At 44.2% G+C, this 17,648-nt stretch overlaps 2 protein-coding genes across 10 annotated transcripts in view; one reads left to right on the top strand and one right to left on the bottom strand.

Moving 5' to 3' along the window:
• WIPI1 (WD repeat domain, phosphoinositide interacting 1) overlaps positions 1–16,771 on the top strand; it is a 37,031-nt gene extending 20,260 nt beyond the window's left edge. For both annotated transcript variants that reach the window (XM_077328372.1, XM_077328371.1), the window contains exons 8-13: positions 1,397–1,504; positions 3,224–3,388; positions 6,973–7,080; positions 9,177–9,298; positions 11,117–11,217; positions 16,245–16,771. In XM_077328372.1, the coding sequence (XP_077184487.1) occupies positions 1,397–1,504; positions 3,224–3,388; positions 6,973–7,080; positions 9,177–9,298; positions 11,117–11,217; positions 16,245–16,292 (652 nt within the window). In that variant the 3' untranslated portion in view covers positions 16,293–16,771. The remainder of the gene's footprint in view (positions 1–1,396; positions 1,505–3,223; positions 3,389–6,972; positions 7,081–9,176; positions 9,299–11,116; positions 11,218–16,244) is intronic.
• A 146-nt stretch (positions 16,772–16,917) lies between these two features.
• ARSG (arylsulfatase G) overlaps positions 16,918–17,648 on the bottom strand; it is a 105,856-nt gene continuing 105,125 nt past the window's right edge. For 7 of the 8 annotated variants that reach the window (XM_077328367.1, XM_077328364.1, XM_077328359.1 and 4 more), the window contains one exon: positions 16,918–17,460. In XM_077328367.1, coding sequence (XP_077184482.1) covers positions 17,144–17,460 — 317 coding nt within the window. In that variant the 3' untranslated portion in view covers positions 16,918–17,143. The remainder of the gene's footprint in view (positions 17,461–17,648) is intronic. The other variant, XM_077328368.1, reaches the window with a different exon arrangement.

Here is a 17,648-nt window from a genome sequence, read left to right on the forward strand (position 1 = left end):
CTCCATGGAGAGAATGGGTTTGGACACCATTCCATATTATTTCTAGGTTACAGGCCCTTGACACATGGTGGCTGAAAATGACAAGGGCCCATAACCTCTGACAGTCTTAGGTCTCTGATCCAGAGGTCCAGCTTGCGTAATGTTGCCCATTAGGTAGAGTGGGTAATGATAGTGTTGGTACAGGGCTTCCTATGTTACACTGTGCTCACCTGGGACAGATTTCTTCTTGCATGTCTCTTGGTTACAGACGTGCCAAAGCTAGGACACATCCAACGAGACACGTCCCTGGACGCCCATGGATAGGAAGTGTATAAAAGGTGGATGGTGCTCCAGGGCTGCTGATCATGTTGTGTTGCAAAAGCTCTAGAGAGACTTATGAATCCTTTCAATGTGCAGTTATTTTAAAGGAAGTAGGATTAGGATGCTCTGATTTGGATAGCCGACACTGTCTTAATCTTGTCTGACCTCGGAAGCTAAGCAGAGTCAGCCCTGGTTAGTTTTGGATAGGAGACCACCAAGGAAATCCACACAATGTCTTACCACCTTGGAAAGTTTCTTGCTTTGAAAACTATGGGGTCACCATAAATCAGCTGTGACTTGATGGCCAAAAAACCCCCCAAAACAAACCAGGGTTGGAAAAGTGGTTTGAAGTATTCAGACATGAAGACGTGTGTCTGTTAGGCTGCAGTCTGTTAGGCTGCAGGAAAGGACTTGGGCTACAGCTGGTTGTTGCTGTTCACAGAGAGAGCTTCTTCTGAAGCTGGGATGGTCTCTTGATGCACATGCTTAACAGTGACAGCTATGCTGCAGCCATGGCATGAGCTAGCTGACAACCGTATGCACACCAAACCACATCGAAACCTTCCTATGGAAGCAGCCAAAAGTTAGGTTTTATATCCATTGAGCACCTTTAATCTGCCAGCCATAAATAGAGGATTAAGCCTCTGTTAATTCTTGGATTAGAAAAATCTAATGACACAACAATATTAATCCTTGGTAGTTATGTGGAGATTTTTAAGTATGCAAAACACTTCGCTTGCATTATTTTAGCAGCCCATAGAGTGTCTCTGGGTCACTAACCCCACACACTAAACAGAAGGGGGTTATGTCTGAGAACAGTAGTTTATGTCAGGAAGTTCAAAGACAAGGTGGGATTTTAAATGTGACACCTCATTCTCTGCACCACTATGCCACACTAGCTCTACATAGCACTTGCTCCTCTACTGTAGGCTTCAAAACCTAGTGTGCCTAATAGAGTAATTAGTGGAGGCCTGATGCAGGCCTCTCACATAGGCCTCTCAGATTTGCCAGTTTTATCAGAACCTCGTACAGACTGGCCTCTTTAGTTTTGTTGCCATAACCAGTGGTCACAGTTGTCTTTTTTCTTGGCCTGTAGGTATGTGAACATCAGCTCTCTAGTGTTTAGCATGGATTCACAATTCCTGTGTGCATCCAGCAACACTCAGACAGTGCACATCTTCAAGCTGGAACATCTCACAGACAGGTGAAAAGAACTGCGGTGAAGAGATTCACCAGCCGTTACCGTGTTGGTCCTTTTCTTGTGATTCTCGCAGAGAGATGCTTGTTGCTGCTTTGAAAATCTGCTATGCTTTCCACTTTTTTTCCTGGTTTGTATTCCTAAACAAGCTTTGGACTTGTTTCAACTTCTTCAAGCGCAGCCATTGTCTATTCCTTGCCAGGGTTTTTGACTTGGGCTACAGCTGGTGTCAGTGTTCCTGTGGAGAAAAAGGAGAAGAGAGGCTTCTCTCTCTTGCAAGAAAGCAAAGTCTGCCATTGACCGTAGAGTCTGAGCTGCTTGCTTGCTGGAAACCTGCCTTTCACCTCTCCCAACACACAGCATTACCTGCTTCCCTAGATTAATCTGTTGCAGCTTGGCAATGAGAGGTGGCTCTAGTCCAGCCAGAGAGTGACACAGGCCAAATGGGGAAAACATGGCTTATGCCTCTCAGCTGTCATTGCTGGTTGCGCCTAGGAGGAGGGATTTGGGCACCTGTGTGCCTGAGCCCAGCCCTATCTGGTAGGCGATTGCAAAGGACGAAGCTTATTGTAATGCTTGGTAGCCATGTGGCTTGGGATTAAGTATCTGAACAGTCATGTTCTCCCCTATGTTCTCTCCCCTGGGATTAAGATGACAGGGAAAGACCCTCTTGACTTTCCCGTCAGTTAAAGAAGTTCATTTGGAGGGTGCACAAGAGAGGGCCTTTCAATGGCAACCCCACAATTTCAATGGCAACCCCACAATTTCAATGGCAACCCCACAATTACAGAACAATCTCCCCAGAGAAGTGCACTTGGGAGGGGCCTTTTGATATTTAGGAGGTAGTTGAACAGTTTTATTTAGAGCCGCATCTGGCTAGGTTTATTAGCAGTCCTGCATTGTGATTTTAAAATGTAGGTTTTTATGTTTTATTAATGTCTTCTGTGTTCTGCAAGCCTATCCCTGTTATAAGACTCCTTGAGCTCCATACAAAAGAAAGGTGGCTAATAAACATTTTTAAATAAATGAAAAAAATGAATCTGATCAGCACTGCAGTGCTCCAAAGTGGGAATCCCCTTGTGATTGAGAAAGGGGGCCTTTAGGCCTGGGTGGAAGCTTAGTTACAGGAGCCATCTTGTAGAAAGGACAGCAGGACTGGAAGGAAACTGGACGGAAGGAGAGGATGGGAAAGGAGATGACGATGGATGATGCTGACACACTGCAGTATTTATCCCAGTGATATACTGATGTGGCCATTGTTTCCTGAAGGTTTTAGTAGTTTAGACCAGAACGAAGGGGATGTATCTTACTTTGGCCTCTCAGCTGTGACCGTTATTCATTGAATTACTCTGTTAGGACTTTTACCTCTTTGAAAGCCTTTAAACTTCTTATAGTGTTCCTCTCAACCTTGCTGACCTACACAAACATTCATATCATGTTGTGTCCAAGATATATCCGTATATAGTATACTTTCCATAAATAGAGAAGGCATGTCCCTTCCCCAAGGTATTTACAGTCTAGGTGTGGACAGTGTAGAAGGTATCAAAGGGAAATGAAGGCAGTGAGCACCAGAGGGAAACGAAGGCTGAGAAAAGATGAGTAAGAAGGTATGTATGTGAGCATGTGTTTCAGCTTCATTTCAGTTAGGGATGAGAGCTTTGCGACTGTTGTAGAGATGCCCCTCGCTATATGGACTATTGGTGACTGATGCTTTGTCATTCATAGCCGGCCAGAGGAACCCCCATCCTGGAGTGGCTACATGGGCAAGATGTTCATGGCTGCCACGAACTACCTCCCTTCTCAAGTGTCAGGCATGATGAGCCAAGACCGGGCCTTTGCCACAGTGCGCTTGAACTTCTCTGGACAAAGGAACATCTGTGTGCTCTCCACGTACGTAAGCAGTGGCTACAGCCATGGAGCAACAGCTTCTTTTACTTGCACAGAAGTCTCTTGGTGTAGTGGTTAGAGCCAGTTTGGTGTAGTGGTTAGGAGTGCGGACTTCTAATCTGGCATGCCAGGTTCGATTCTGCGCTCCCCCACATGCAGCCAGCTGGGTGACCTTGGGCTCGCCACGGCACTGATAAAACTGTTCTGACCGGGCAGTGATATCAGGGCTCTCTCAGCCTCACCCACCCCACAGGGTGTCTGTTGTGGGGGGAGGAAAGGGAAGGTGACTGTAAGCCTCATTGAGCCTCCTTCGGGTAGGGAAAAGCGGCCTATAAGAACCAACTCTTCTTCTTCTTCTTCTTCTTCTTCTTCTTCTTCTTTAAGCAGCACAGAAGAGAACCTCTTATTTGGCGCATGAAATGTATCCTGGAAAGCTTTGCTGGGCTGTGTTTGGGCTGTGTGGGAAGAGTGATGCTCTCTGGATCTCTTTTCCTGTTCTCTCCTGCACATTCACTGCCTCTATGTTCCAGGAAGCCACTAGAAGCCTGTCTGTGCAGGATACGATCAGAACAGACTATCAATGCTATTCCAATCTGCAGCTGTTCTGTTTCATGCCCCATCGTAGTTTTTTTTTTTTTTTTTAGTAACTTTATTAATAATACATTCCCATAATAACATAAATCTTGTAGTCTTCCAATATAACATGATTAAACTTCCAGTAACACTTTATACAACATATTGTATAATTTTTGTACACTGAGACAAATGCAAATAAACAAGTTCTAAACCTCCTATTTAAATCTCAACTGAGGATTCCCAATCCAAATTTATATATGATTTCCCCATATAATTCCAAAATGGTCTCCATTGACTTTTATACTTTTCTAAGTCTGTGTCCTTGAACAATGCTGTGAGTCTAGCCATTTTTGAAAAATCCAATAATTTCATTTTCCAGTCCTCCAGCGATGGGATCTCCTTTGTTTTCCAAACTTTTGCTACCACCATTCTGGCTGCTGTTAAGGCATACAATAACAATATATTCAATTCTTTAGGTATTTCACCTCTCGTTATCCCTAATAGAAATAGTTCTGGTTTCTTTTTGAAGTTAACACCCAGCATTCTCTTGAGTTCTACATATATTTTGTTCCAAAATTTAGCCATCCCTGGGCAGCTCCACCACATATGGAAAAAGTGGCCCTCATTTGTCTTACATTTCCAACATCTCTTGTCAGTGTCCTGAGACCATTTTGCCAATTTTGATGGAGTTAAGTACCACCTAAAGTACATTTTATAAAAATTTTCCCTCAAATCGTAACTATCTGAGAACTTAATTTGTTTCTTCCATAAATTTTCCCAAGTCTCCATATCTATTGGATAGCCTAGGTCCTTGGCCCACTTAACCATGACTAATTTAACACTTTCCGTTTCAGTGTCCCACTCTAATAGCATTTTATAAGCCTTTGATATAAGTTTCTCATCTTTGTCTATTATCTCTATCTCAAATCTGGATTTCTTAAAACTAAAACCCGTTGCTTTGTCTCTCTTAAAACATTCATATAGCTGGTGGTACTGAAACCATCCATCCACTGCCTCAGACATTTCTTCCCACCTCAACATTTTAGTGCCTTCTTTTGAGTTAGTCAAAATATCTCTGTATCTAATCCACTGATCTCTCATATTCTTTTCTGGTCTTTTAACTATCTCTTTAGGAGAAATCCAAAGTGGTGTACACCTCTCTAACCTAACTTTATATCTATTCCATGTCTGCAGTAGGGCTCTTCTTACAAAGTGATTCTTAAAATCTTTATGTATCCTCTCTTTATCATGCCACATGTAAGCATGCCATCCAAATCGTCTATCAAACCCCTCAAGGTCTAATAGTCTGGTATCCTGCAATGTCACCCATTCTTTAATCCAAACTAATTTAACAGCCTCATGATATAGATACAGGTTTGGAAGAGATAACCCACCTCTTTCCTTTGAATCTGATAAGATTCTATAACTAATTCTTGGTCTTTTCCCTGCCCAAACAAAATTTTGAATGTTTTTCTGCCATTTTAAAAAACAATTTTTCTTAATTATAATCGGGATTGATTGAAATAGATACATCATCCTTGGCACCACATTCATTTTTATAGCTGAAATCCTTCCTAACAAAGAGAGGTTAAGTTTATTCCATAAAGTTAGATCTTTCTTAATATCCTCCCATACTTTCTCATAATTATTACGGAATAGTGTTATGTTTTGATTAGTCAACCAGATACCCAAATATTTTATCTTTTTTTCACATCTCAAATCACTCATCTCCTGTAAATTTACCATCTCTTCATGCTTCATATTTTTAATCAATAATTTCGTTTTACTTTTATTCATCTTAAATCCCGCTACCTGACCGAAGTCCTTGATAACTTCCAACATTTCGTTCATATTGTTTAGGGGATCCTCTAAGAAGAAGACCACGTCATCAGCAAATGCTCTTAATTTATATTCCTGCTGACCAATTTTAGTGCCCTTAATCCCTTGTTCAGATCTAACTTTATTACATAATACCTCAAGAACTAATATAAAAAGTAGGGGTGAGAGTGGACACCCTTGCCTCATCCCTCTATATATTCTAAATTCTTCTGATAAATCACTATTTACTATAATTCTTGCCTTTTGATCTAAATAAATTGATCTTATACTCTTCAAAAAAAGTTCCCCCATCTGCATCTTTTCACAAACTTGCATCATAAAATACCAAGAAATCGTAGTTTTTGATAGATTTGCAAATGCAGTTCAAAAAGACATAGACTGTGTGAGAAGTGGTTTCAGCATGTGGGATGAAGTATCCCAAGTTGGTGGGGAAAAACAGTAAACTTGTAATGTTACCTGATCAGGGCTTTGCTGTTTACCAGGAAGGAAGCTCAGAATTCTCTTAGCCTTACTTGAAAGCCAGTAGACCCAGGTAGTGGCTTGCATCCTGTGGGACTCTTTTGTGAACAGTAGGGATTTTCATCAGCAGAGTGGTCTGTCTTCGCCTCCCCTCTCTGCTTCTCAAGCTGGCCCTGCCCAGAGCTGCTCTGTGTGTGTGTGTGGGGGGGGGGGGACAGAGGATCCACAGAAACAACATGAGGGTGGAATTAGAGATCTGTAGCAAGAAACAGGACATTGGCAAAAGTCACCACCTCTTTCATGGCTTTCCTCCATTGGACCCAACCTTGGGCCTGCTTTTGCTCCTATAAGAAACTTATTGCTCCTCCCAGTGGCTGCCTTTGAGAAATGCTTGTCTAGTGAATTTCCCACACTAATGTGATGGGTAGCACAATTCATGTTCATTGCAGCCAATATTCCTGTGTTGTTTTCTTTCATTGTAGTGTCTCCTTTCACTCTTTATACTTCCACCTGTCAGTGAGAGAAGTACAGCATGTAATGATTACACAGGTACAGAATCTGCTCGATCAGAAACAAGTAAAATGCAGTGTTAAATACATCCCAGTGTCTTAAAAAAACAAAAAAACAGCATTCATGGCAGCATAGGACCAGTGAATGATTGACATGGCCCATCAAGGATCCATTTCAACCTGCTTTTGTGTATTTCTTGATAGGATCCAGAAGTTGCCACGTATTTTAGTTACAACGTCTGATGGATACCTTTACCTCTACAACCTGGACCCTCAAGATGGGGGAGAGTGTGTTTTAATCAAAACACACAGGTAATGAAATAGTTCAGCTGTTCCAGCAACATACTGAGTTGTGCTGGGGGTCAAGCATGCGCACGTTTAAAAGAATAAACCAACCAGCTATATAAGCTCTCCCTTTCCGAAGTGGACAAGTTGCTGGGATCAGTTAGGGCGACCACTTGCCCCCTCGACCCCTGCCCTTCTTGGCTCCTCAAGGGAGGCGGCCAGGGGATAGGAGGCCCGCTCAGAGACAACATCAATTCTTCCCTGGGTTCGGGGGAGATTCCTGAGTGGCTGAAGGAGGCAGTGGTTCGCCCCCTCTTGAAAAAATCAACGCTGGACCCGCAGGACCCTGCTAACTACCGCCCAGTGTCACATCTGGCGTTCCTGGGCAAGGTGGTGGAGAGGGCTGCGGCTGACCAGCTCCTGGCATTCTTGGCGGAAACTTCGGCCCTCGATCCATATCAGTCGGGCTTCCGTCCTGGCCATGGGGTGGAGACAGTGTTCGTCGCCCTTCTGGATGATCGCCGCCGCCAGTTGGATAGAGGCGAGTCAGCCGTGTTGGTTCTTTTTTACCTGTCGGCGCCCTTTGACACCGTGCATCATGAACTGTTGATTCACCGCCTCGCCAGTACGGGGATACGGAGCACAGCCTTGTGCTGGATATGCTCCTTCCTGCAGAACCGGACCCAGAGGGTCGCGGTGGGGGAAGAGTTCTCGCGTCCCTATAGGGGTCCCACAGGGCGCAGTCCTCTCCCCCACCTTGTTCAACATCTTTATGCACCCTCTGGCTCAACTGGTACGGAGTTTCGGGCTGGGTTGCCACCATCTCCTCATGGCCGGCCACCCGTACCCCCCCCCCAGAACCATTTGCCAGATGTTTGGAAGCAGTGACCAAATGGTTTGAGCAGAGTCGCCTGAAACTCAACCCCTCCAAGACGGAGGTCCTGTGGCTGGGAGGTAGAGGACGGGATCAGGCAGTGTGCTTACCCACCCTGGCAGGAGCGCAACTTACTACCGCTCCCCAAGCCAGGAATCTGGGTGTGACCATTGATGCCTCCCTGACTGTGGAGGCCCAGGTCAAGAAGGTAGCAGGCCAGGCTTTTTTCCATCTTCGCCAGGCTCGGCTACTAGCGCCCTACCTGTCCCCTGACCACTTGGCCACAGTGATCCATGCGACAGTCACCTCCAGATTGGATTTCTGTAACTCGCTCTATGCTGGCCTTCCCTTGTCCCTGATCCGGAAACTTCAGCTAGTGCAAAACACAGCTGCTAGGGTCCTCACTGGCACACCTTGGAGGGCCCACATCCAGCCTGTACTGAGGCAGCTGCACTGGTTGCCGATTGCTGTCTGGATCAGGTTCAAGGTTCTGGTTTTGACCTTCAAGGCCTTACGCAGGTTGGGACCCACATACCTGAGGGACCGCCTGTCACCCTATGCCCCCCGCAGGGCTTTAAGCTCCACGGAGGAGAACTTCCTGGTTGTTCCTGGCCCTAGGGAAGCACGCCTGGCCTCAACCAGGGCCAGGGCCTTTTCGGTCCTGGCCCCTACCTGGTGGAATGAGCTCCTGGGTGAGCTGCGGGCCGTGCAGGATTTACCAGCTTTCCGCAGGGCCTGCAAGACGGAGCTCTTCCACCAGGTTTTTGGTTGAGGCCGGGGTCAGCGAATGAGAACCAACATCCCCCCCTTTGGTCTAATAGGTTTTATCTTCTCCCCATCCACCCTGTCGCTCTGATAGCAGGGGGTGTTTTTTCCACCAGTCTTTTAATGGGTATTGTAATGGGGACAAAGACTATTGTTACCCGCCACAAGCATACAGGGAGTGACGGGAAATAAATTTAATAATGATAATAAAATAATAATGATGATGGAGGCCTGGATCTCAGTGTGGTGGTGAACCTATAGCTGGACTCCCCCCCCCCCCTGCTTTTAAGTCTCTTGGGGCTTAGGCTGCCCACATATGTCTGGGTCACTGAGAGACAGAGAGGCCTGGAAGCAGAATGCCCCCCACCATCTGTTAATCCAGTTTAGTCTACCCATCATCTGGAAACATACACATACAGTAGTAGTTTTACTGGGAAGATTAGAAAGTTGACTAAATTCTTTTCTTGCTGGTTTATACAATTAGATTGCTGGGTTTAGGGAAGCCAGAAGACAACAAAGAAAATGATTTGCAACTTCCAGTACCTCAGACATATGCTGCAACAGTCGCCAGGCAAAGTTCGGTGCCTTCATCTTCTATGATGCCAGGTGAGTGACTGCCTGTCACTTTGAAAAGGAAAGAACATAGGTAGTCAATTTTAAGCCCAGTCAGAATTGTCTGCTGTTTTTTGACCCTGAATAATGGGGATCCTGGATATCGGCCCTGATAGCTTTATTCAACCTGTGCATTTTTGTTATTTGGTATCCTTTGAGATAGCCTGAATCAGTGGTCCCCAACCTTTTTCAGGCTGGAGACCGGCGGCAGCAGGGAGGGCGATTGCCCGGCCACGCATGCACGGCCGCGTGCGGCCCTGCTTCCCTCTCCCCCTCCCACAGTAAGAAGCTTGCCAGGCCACAAGCTTGTGGCCAGGGAAGTTTCTTACTGCGGGGGGGGGGGGGGCAGGGAAAGGGATCCGCTGCCCAGTGCCACCGGCCTGAATTTAGTGAAGGGGCTATGGTATAAGTTGAACTTGGTGTTGCTCCAGGTTTACATTTATTAAAAGTTAAAACAGCTAGGCTTACCATAACAGACTTGTTATTTCTTTACAAGAACTAAAGCTGATGTCCATTCCACTTTCCAAGAGCAGAGTAATAAACTCATTGAAGCTGTGTCCATTCTTCACAAATGCAGAACAAGGCACTGAGTACAGAATTCTGCTTTCATAAATCAATTTCAAGTTCCTACAGCATTTAGAATAGCATGGTCAGTGCATAAGGCTATTACCCACAAGAGGCATCTTGACATGTTATCCAGTGCTTGTGATGCTGCAATGCCTAGCAACACTCTGACTCTTCTTTTGACTGGATAAAGTAGGTAGACTTGCCTATTTGTACAGGCTGCAAAATCTACCTTTTCTTAAAGAGATTATTGTTACCTGGGGGGAGGGGAGTCTTAGGCAGCGCAAAATACTCACAGCTCTGAAAACAACCACAAAATAGAAGTACTATTGTAGAATTGGCATCTCTTATGCATGCTACATATGAAGTCCATTCTGTCAGTGTGATTACAGGAAGGGCCGTAATCCATATGTTCCTGCCCATGGAACTTCACCTTTGATTGAGATGTGTACAGAAATCTGTTTCCTTGACCAAATAGTACTCCTATATGTGTTTTACATGCCCACAGGATTATGAATGAGGGAAGAACTGAGCAACCTTCCTACAGATTTAAGGGCCTAACTTCTCTGGTCAAGGACCAGTTATGCAGTTGCTACCTGACATGCCCTCTGAAAAATACTAATCTGTTTTCTGATTATAGCAATGTTTAATTCGCAATAAAAACTCAAAACACTTAGGTGGTGCAGTGTGCTTGGAAAACAATAAGCTTTCTCCTAATATCAGCTATCGATGTGTACTATAGAATCTAATAAATCTAGTAAAATCTAATAAATAGAAAAAATAGTCCATTCTCCTGCTTGGGTCTGTCCACTTTTGTGTTATTTCTCAGGTTGTCGTTCTGTCCCCAAGCTGTTTCCTCTCATGCCTGTCCTTTCTCTGGGCTCCATCTAAACTTTGCCCTCACTCTTTATTTCTAGTGGTTTTAATGCAAATCTTGTTGAACATGGATGGCTGCTTTACACACGTAGCCGTGAAGCTTCCATTTCATGTTAAGACATAGCTACTATCAGAGTTACATTACTTCTTTTTCAATGATACTCTCTTAATATAATCAGAAAAGGAGGTTCTGAAAGTTTGTTAGAGATTATCTTTGATTAATTAAGATTAATTAAGAACCAGTACTTCACCAGTCCTTACCCTTCTCCTGTTTTTGCACTGTGTTAAAGATATGTGTTGATTGGAATCTCTTGTTCTGTGCTTTTGGGCTCTCTTTCATTTATCTATAGCGCTTTGGTAACTTTTTTCCAGGCTACTCAGAAGATGGAGGAGCCCTTCGAGGAGAGATTATACCAGAGCATGAATTCGCCACTGGGCCTGTCTGTCTGGATGATGAAAATGAATTTCCACCTGTGAGCATTAGGAGTACTTAAGACAGCAATTTGGGCCTCATGCTGAGAAGGAAGAATTAACCTCTTCTTCCAAAAGGGATAGCCCTTCATTTCCTTTGTGACAACTAACTCCGTTACACTCTTAGAAATGGACAGATAATTCGTGCCATGACAGGGCTGGACTTGGGAAGCAAGACTTCTTATGCAGCTCCTAATTTATAATGGGTTATTTATTCTCCTGTTTTACATGGGGCTGATAGCTGACTCCAATATAAGAAGTAAAGGAGTTCTTTTTTATATCCTGCTTTTCACTGCCTGAAGGAGTCTCAGAGTGGCTTACAATTGCCTTCCCTTCCTCTCCCCACAACAGACAGCCGGTGAAGTAGGTGACGCTGAGAGAGCTCTGAGAGAAACTGCTCTGTGAGAACAGCTTCTAAGAGGACTGTGACTAGCCCAAGGTCACCCAGCTGGCTATGTGTGGAGGAGCGGGAAATCAAACCCGGCTCGCCAGATTAGAAGTCCACTACTCTTTAATCACTACACCAAGCGGGCTCTAAGGGACTGGCCAGGGACACAGGGCCTCAAGATACTGCTAGTCCATTTGCTTGAGCCCCTGCGTAGATCACATTGAGCAGTGGCTCTCTGTGGAGAGTGTAAATTTCTGCATTTGCAATCAGGACAAGAGAACAGAAGATCTGTTCACTTACCATGAATCTTCCTTCTCAGTGGTCTGGGATGGAGGCAGCTGCACCAGTTGATAGAAGCTCCTCCTCCAATGAGCAGGCAGAGTCGTACTTTTCCCTGCGATTCCTGTAGGGGGAGAAACTTCCCCAAACTCTTCAGTTCAGTCCTGAAGCTGTGCCATCTGGAGAAATCTTCCTTTTCCTCTCCAACAAAGAAGACTCAAACTTTATACAGTTAGGATTAAATTCTTTCCTTCAGCAACTTTTAAGTCAAACTACTTGTCCCTGCAATTTTTTCAGCAGCTTTCAGATTTTAGGTATTGCAGCTAAGTCAACTATAACAAAACTAGTGAAACTCACCAACAGGGCTGACGTGAAGATTTGTGGAGACTGGCCCACCCCTAAGCTCCCTTCAGCCCCTGTGTGAGACCCTATGTCTCGCTGTAACCTTGTCCTCATTTCCTGTTGTGGCCCAGTGAGAAGGAAGAAGAGGAAGCACCAAGAGGTACCCAGTGGGGTAGAATTGGGGGGGGGGGGGGTGCGAGGGAGAGTGCTAAGGACAGGATGCTAAGACTCATCAGTGGCTGGTGTGCCCTGACCTGGATACCCCAGGCAAATCTGGTTTTTGCCAGATCTCAGAAGCTGAGCAGGGTTGACCCTGGCTTGTATTTCGATGGATTTGGATGGAGTTCCTCGAAGGAACACTTGGGGTGATGATGCGAAGGCAGGAAATGGCAAACCACTCTCTTGCCTGGCTGCCAGACAATCCCGAATTGCCTGGCTATGCTACACACATGCCATACAATAAATAAATAATACTGGCCATTGTGTAGAGGAGGGAAAGTGAGCACCAGCCCGGCAGATGCCTACTATGCTGATCTTTAATGCAAAACTTGCAGCCAAACTAGCCTTCATTAACAAAAGTATAAAAGGAAGACAAAGGGAGTTAGAACATGGTGGTGTTTTTCTTCTTTAAAAGTGTCTTTATCTGTTACTAGAGGCAACTTTAAAAGATATTTTTGGATAACTTTTTACCATCTAGAGTCAATCTTTGTTACTTTGTAATTAAGGTCCTTTAGTATTCGGAGAAGCGAAATGTATTATGTTTGGATCTGAATCCTGGCAAAGATTCTATGTTACTACTGCTTATCATTTACTAATCCTAGCAGGCAGTGGGAGAAGAACAGGAATTAGCCAATGTAAGCCCCATTGTGCAGAGGCCACATGTGAGAAATGATCCTGGGTTTGTTGGGGGAAATAGCATGGTTCGTTCCAAGTTTCCCCATCCTACTCATGTCACTGCAGAGGCACAGAATGTTGCCACGGGGAAGAGGTTGCCATGCCATTGCTAGTACGTATAAATGGACCCAGATTGGAGGAGGAGGGGGGGAGGCATTTTCCAGTTCCATCATCTGCCTGCCTTGCACTCACCGCTGCTTCCTCTTGTGCTTTCCCCTTTTTCTGCCACTGCTTGCTACCACCACGGCCATTTAACCTAGGATATCTGGCCGTGACAGTGCTGTACCTCATTCTGCAGTCTATCACAGTGCTAGGGCATCTGTATGCACTGCCATTATTTGCCTTAAGGTTGCAAAGAGTGCAGTTTGCTTCTCTTCTGGGTTGGGTGGGCGGGTTCTTGGGTGGGCAGGCTAGCTGCTGTTGCTGTTCACCACAAATGCTCAAGGAAGCAGCAAATTGAACCTGATTGGGGACATTTGCTGTCTGTCACTGAATGGATAGGCTAAGAAAAAACAAAAGCTTTTAATAGCTGTGTTCCCCATTGATCAGGCCATTGCCAAGATTCTTGTCCTGCTGTGCAATTAAAGAGCTGGTTGGTTGTTCTGGCATCTTAACCAGATGTGGCTGGGAACCCTTTTTCAGGGGGCATTCAGAAAAAGAAGAGTATCCTATGTGTTGTGTCGCTGATTTGTCTGTTATGTCTTCTGGCTGGCTGGCTTGATTTATTAATTTATTTTTTCTTTAGTTGTGCAAATATATGATCACTGAGCTTCTAGGGTTCACTGCTCCCTACACAGGTATACTCAGCAACCTCCTTGAGATATTGTACGTAAGGTTGTTTCATTTTACCTTTGGTTGCCTTAATAGAAAAAGGGTGGGTTAATAGTTATTTAGCTGTTTGATAGTTATTTAGCTGTTTGACCCCTGCATCTTGCATATACACACCTACTTTTGGGGAGATGTTCCTTTATCCTTCCTTTTCACTTCTCTGTGGAATTCTTAGTCTTAATAAAGCACCTTTTCATAGGACAATGGTCTCTTCAGACGTGTTGTAACAAGCATTTATTCCTTGTAAGTAACGGAATTAACAAACATCAAACTAGCTTGTTTTTCAGGAAGAGTGCCATCCCAATCCTGATCTGCTCTCCTTCCCCATGTCCCTTACCCAATGTCCAGTTTTATCCCACCTTTGGACTGTTTTGTAGGTAATAATTTTTCTGGAAAAAAATCTATTTGCACCATGTGAGAGGCTCACCCATGAGAGACTGCTGGACTCTGCTCTAGTCAACTGATTCATTTTGTCCAGGCTACTTCCAAATCAAGACTGCAAGTTCACCTTCTGATATTGAGAAACCTCCAAGCTCTTGTCCATCACCATTGCCTGTTAGGGCCTGATGGCCTCACGCTATTGTCGTTTTCACCTAACGAACTGACCATTCCTAAGTGTTATCCTTCCATTTCATGTTACTTAGTGGAGATGGATGGGACAGCCAGAAAGGCCTGGTGTGTAGTGTGAAGGCTAGAGCCATGCCTCAGTTGTAGAGGCTCTGTGCCTAAGAGCCAGTGCTGGTCAGAATAGACTAGTGGTCATCAACCAATGGGTCTGGAACCTCAGGTGCATTGCAGAGCACTGGCTGCTATTTCATGAGCCCCTTGAGCCCTCAGGCAAGCCTGATTTTTGCCAGATCTCAGATGCTAAGCAGGGTGGACCCTGGTTTGTATTTGGATGGGAGACCTCCAAGGATTTGGATGAAGTTCCTCAAAGGAACATTTGGGGTCATGATGCGAAGGCAGGAGATCCTCCATGCTGCAAACATGTCACCTATTGCCAGATCCTTTAAATGGAGAAGCTGGGGACTGTACCTGGGACCACGTGGATACCTAGCAGGATCTCCTCCCCCCCCCCCCCCAGTTCACAACTCTTGACTTCTTTTCCTGCCCTGAGAGTGCAATGTCATAAGACTTCCTTCCCTGTGCTTCCAGTTTAAAGGGTACCATTTTGTTACCTTGTAGTTCAAGGTGGCTTCTGGCCTGGAAGGGTTGGTGACTCCTGGAGTAGGCAATACTGACAGGGATTTGGTCAGATTTGGTGAAGGGTTGCATCAAAAGTTCATGGTACATTCAAGGAAGACACAACACATTGGATAGGATCCATCATATATGTCTAGGTATACATGAAGCAAAATGGGTATGTGTTTTCAACATATGTAATAATGCATTTTTTCTTTATATAGAACTGATACTCCTGTAGAAATAGTTTTGTGTGTGATGCTACCTAGTATTGCAGGTATCACTGTGGAATACAGCTAAAACTTAAGGTCTGCCATTAAGTATTATTCATGCCAGCTACAATTTCTATCTAATAGCAGAATAGCAGAATACTCATCATTCCATTTCAGCACTGTAGTTCCAGTCACAAGCAGGACTAATTAATATGGAAAGGCTGGTAGAATTAGTTACACATCCTTGTGCTAACATATAATTCAGGTGGGACCTTATTTTCAGGGCAGAACAAGAAGCCATGGCAGCCAGATCAGTGGAATGCTGTTAGGACAAAAAGATATTGAACAGATGTGAGAATGCATTGACTGGCTGCTGTATTTTTTCCAAAAAACTCAACTTTCATGGCTTTCTTGGTATGACTCTGCAAGCTTCTATGCAGACCTTTTCTCATCTTCTATCATCAGGATATTAATTGCATCTATTAATTTTATAATAGCCTTGCTGTAATGTATTATCTTTCAGTATCCTAATTTGGTTGCCTCACCTAGTTTGTGGCTTACGTAACTGACACGTAAGGTGAACTAGATGAACTAGCATATATTTTACGTTTCAGTCAAGACAAGAGTATCATTCATTGTTTAAACAGAAATATGTTCTCAGGCCAGGTTGGATGCCAAATAGACAGCAGATCTAGTTTGCTCCCAAGTTAAACCATTCCTGTAAATTGAGGACGAAAGCATGGAATGACCTATAGAAATGCACAAGCTTTTTGAAATCCAAACACTTGCACGACTCCCCCTCCTGCCAATTTTCTCTGCATGCGCACAAAGCCTGTTTACAGCACATCGTGTCCGACAGCACATCAGTGGGAAAAGTAAGGCCCTTTTGTTTTGATTTTGATAGATAAACTTGTGCTGCGGAAACCAGACAAGCAAAGGGAAGAGGTCATGAGGAATGCCAAACAGCAGAGCACAGAGCAGCGGATGGGAGGTTGTTTGGTGAACAAAACATGAATATGGAAAAGACCACAAGTGAGGGAGAAGTCAGAGCCCTTTAAATGCTGTTAATACAGTATGTTTGGGGGTTTGCTGAACTTTTCTGGCCCCTGATATGTGTTTCAAAGTGCTATGTGGGTCTAAATGTCCTGTATATGTACACTGCTCTGTACAGTGAAAACCACAGTATAATTTTCATCCTGATCAGAGTTGTATGTAACCTGAATTTTATATGTCTAGCCTTTTTCTAACTTATGTTATGCACAAATGTACTTATGAAGTCTATCTATGTCTTTGTACAGTGGATTCCATAATATTTTACCCCTGCAGAATATTTTTACAGAGATCTACTAGGAAAGCAAAGAGAGCTGCAATTTTATTATGTTGCCACTCTGCTGGAATACCTATGAATAAAGAATCCTGATTTCAGCAGTAGTTGCTCTTTGCCTACATTATTCTTGTTTGCAGCTGAGCCCTTAAAGCTGATAGACTTGAGTGTCATCCTTCTATTTTACCAAGCTAGTTCTCTCCCCATGCCAGTGCTGCTGTTTTTAGAGGAGTAGGCACAGATTTAGTTCAGGTAAGGTGAGAAGTGCCTTTTTATTTGCTGAATACATTACTGACCCTTATAAAGAGACACTTTTATTAGCAAAAACAGAAGAAAAAACTTGAACAAAATATCCATATTCTAAAGATAAAAAGCTCAATTAAAAAAAATCATGCCCCTACTGTGCACTAAAATGTTGAGTCCCTGTAGAAATCTTCACTATCATTAAAAAAGAAGCCAGTCCCAAATGCAGTTCTTTATCAATCCAGCTGCTTTCTGTATGTGTTGAAGTCTGACTTCCAGTACATTGATTGACAGCGGCAGACCAAGTGCTGTGGGTTGCAGCAGGGTATCACTGCTGGATCCTGAGAGTAATCTGCTATGGAGACATTGTCTGTTGCAATATCCTGAAGAATACCCAGCAGAGCCTGGTTTATTATGGGCAAGACTGCATGGTATTCAGCAGACTTGCTGTCTAAGGGCTTCTGTTCCTGGATATCATTCTGTAAGTTAAAAATAAGAGGTGGATGGTGGTGTTCTTCCTGTCCAATGCTGCCATCACAGGCCTTTGCCCCACCTGGAAAGAGAGAAAACAAGATACTAGAAGGCCTTTTCCTGCCACCTCTCCCTGGTGCATCATAAAAAAGGTAGCTGACATTCGGAATGCATATGGAAAACACAATCCAGCCAAAGTTAAGCATTTCCATTGTGTTGATTTTCAGTGGAAGGAGTTGAATACATGCCTATTTATGAGAACTCACAAAT

The sequence above is a fragment of the Paroedura picta genome, chromosome 3 (assembly GCF_049243985.1).
Source record: "Paroedura picta isolate Pp20150507F chromosome 3, Ppicta_v3.0, whole genome shotgun sequence".
Classification (NCBI taxonomy): domain Eukaryota; kingdom Metazoa; phylum Chordata; class Lepidosauria; order Squamata; family Gekkonidae; genus Paroedura; species Paroedura picta.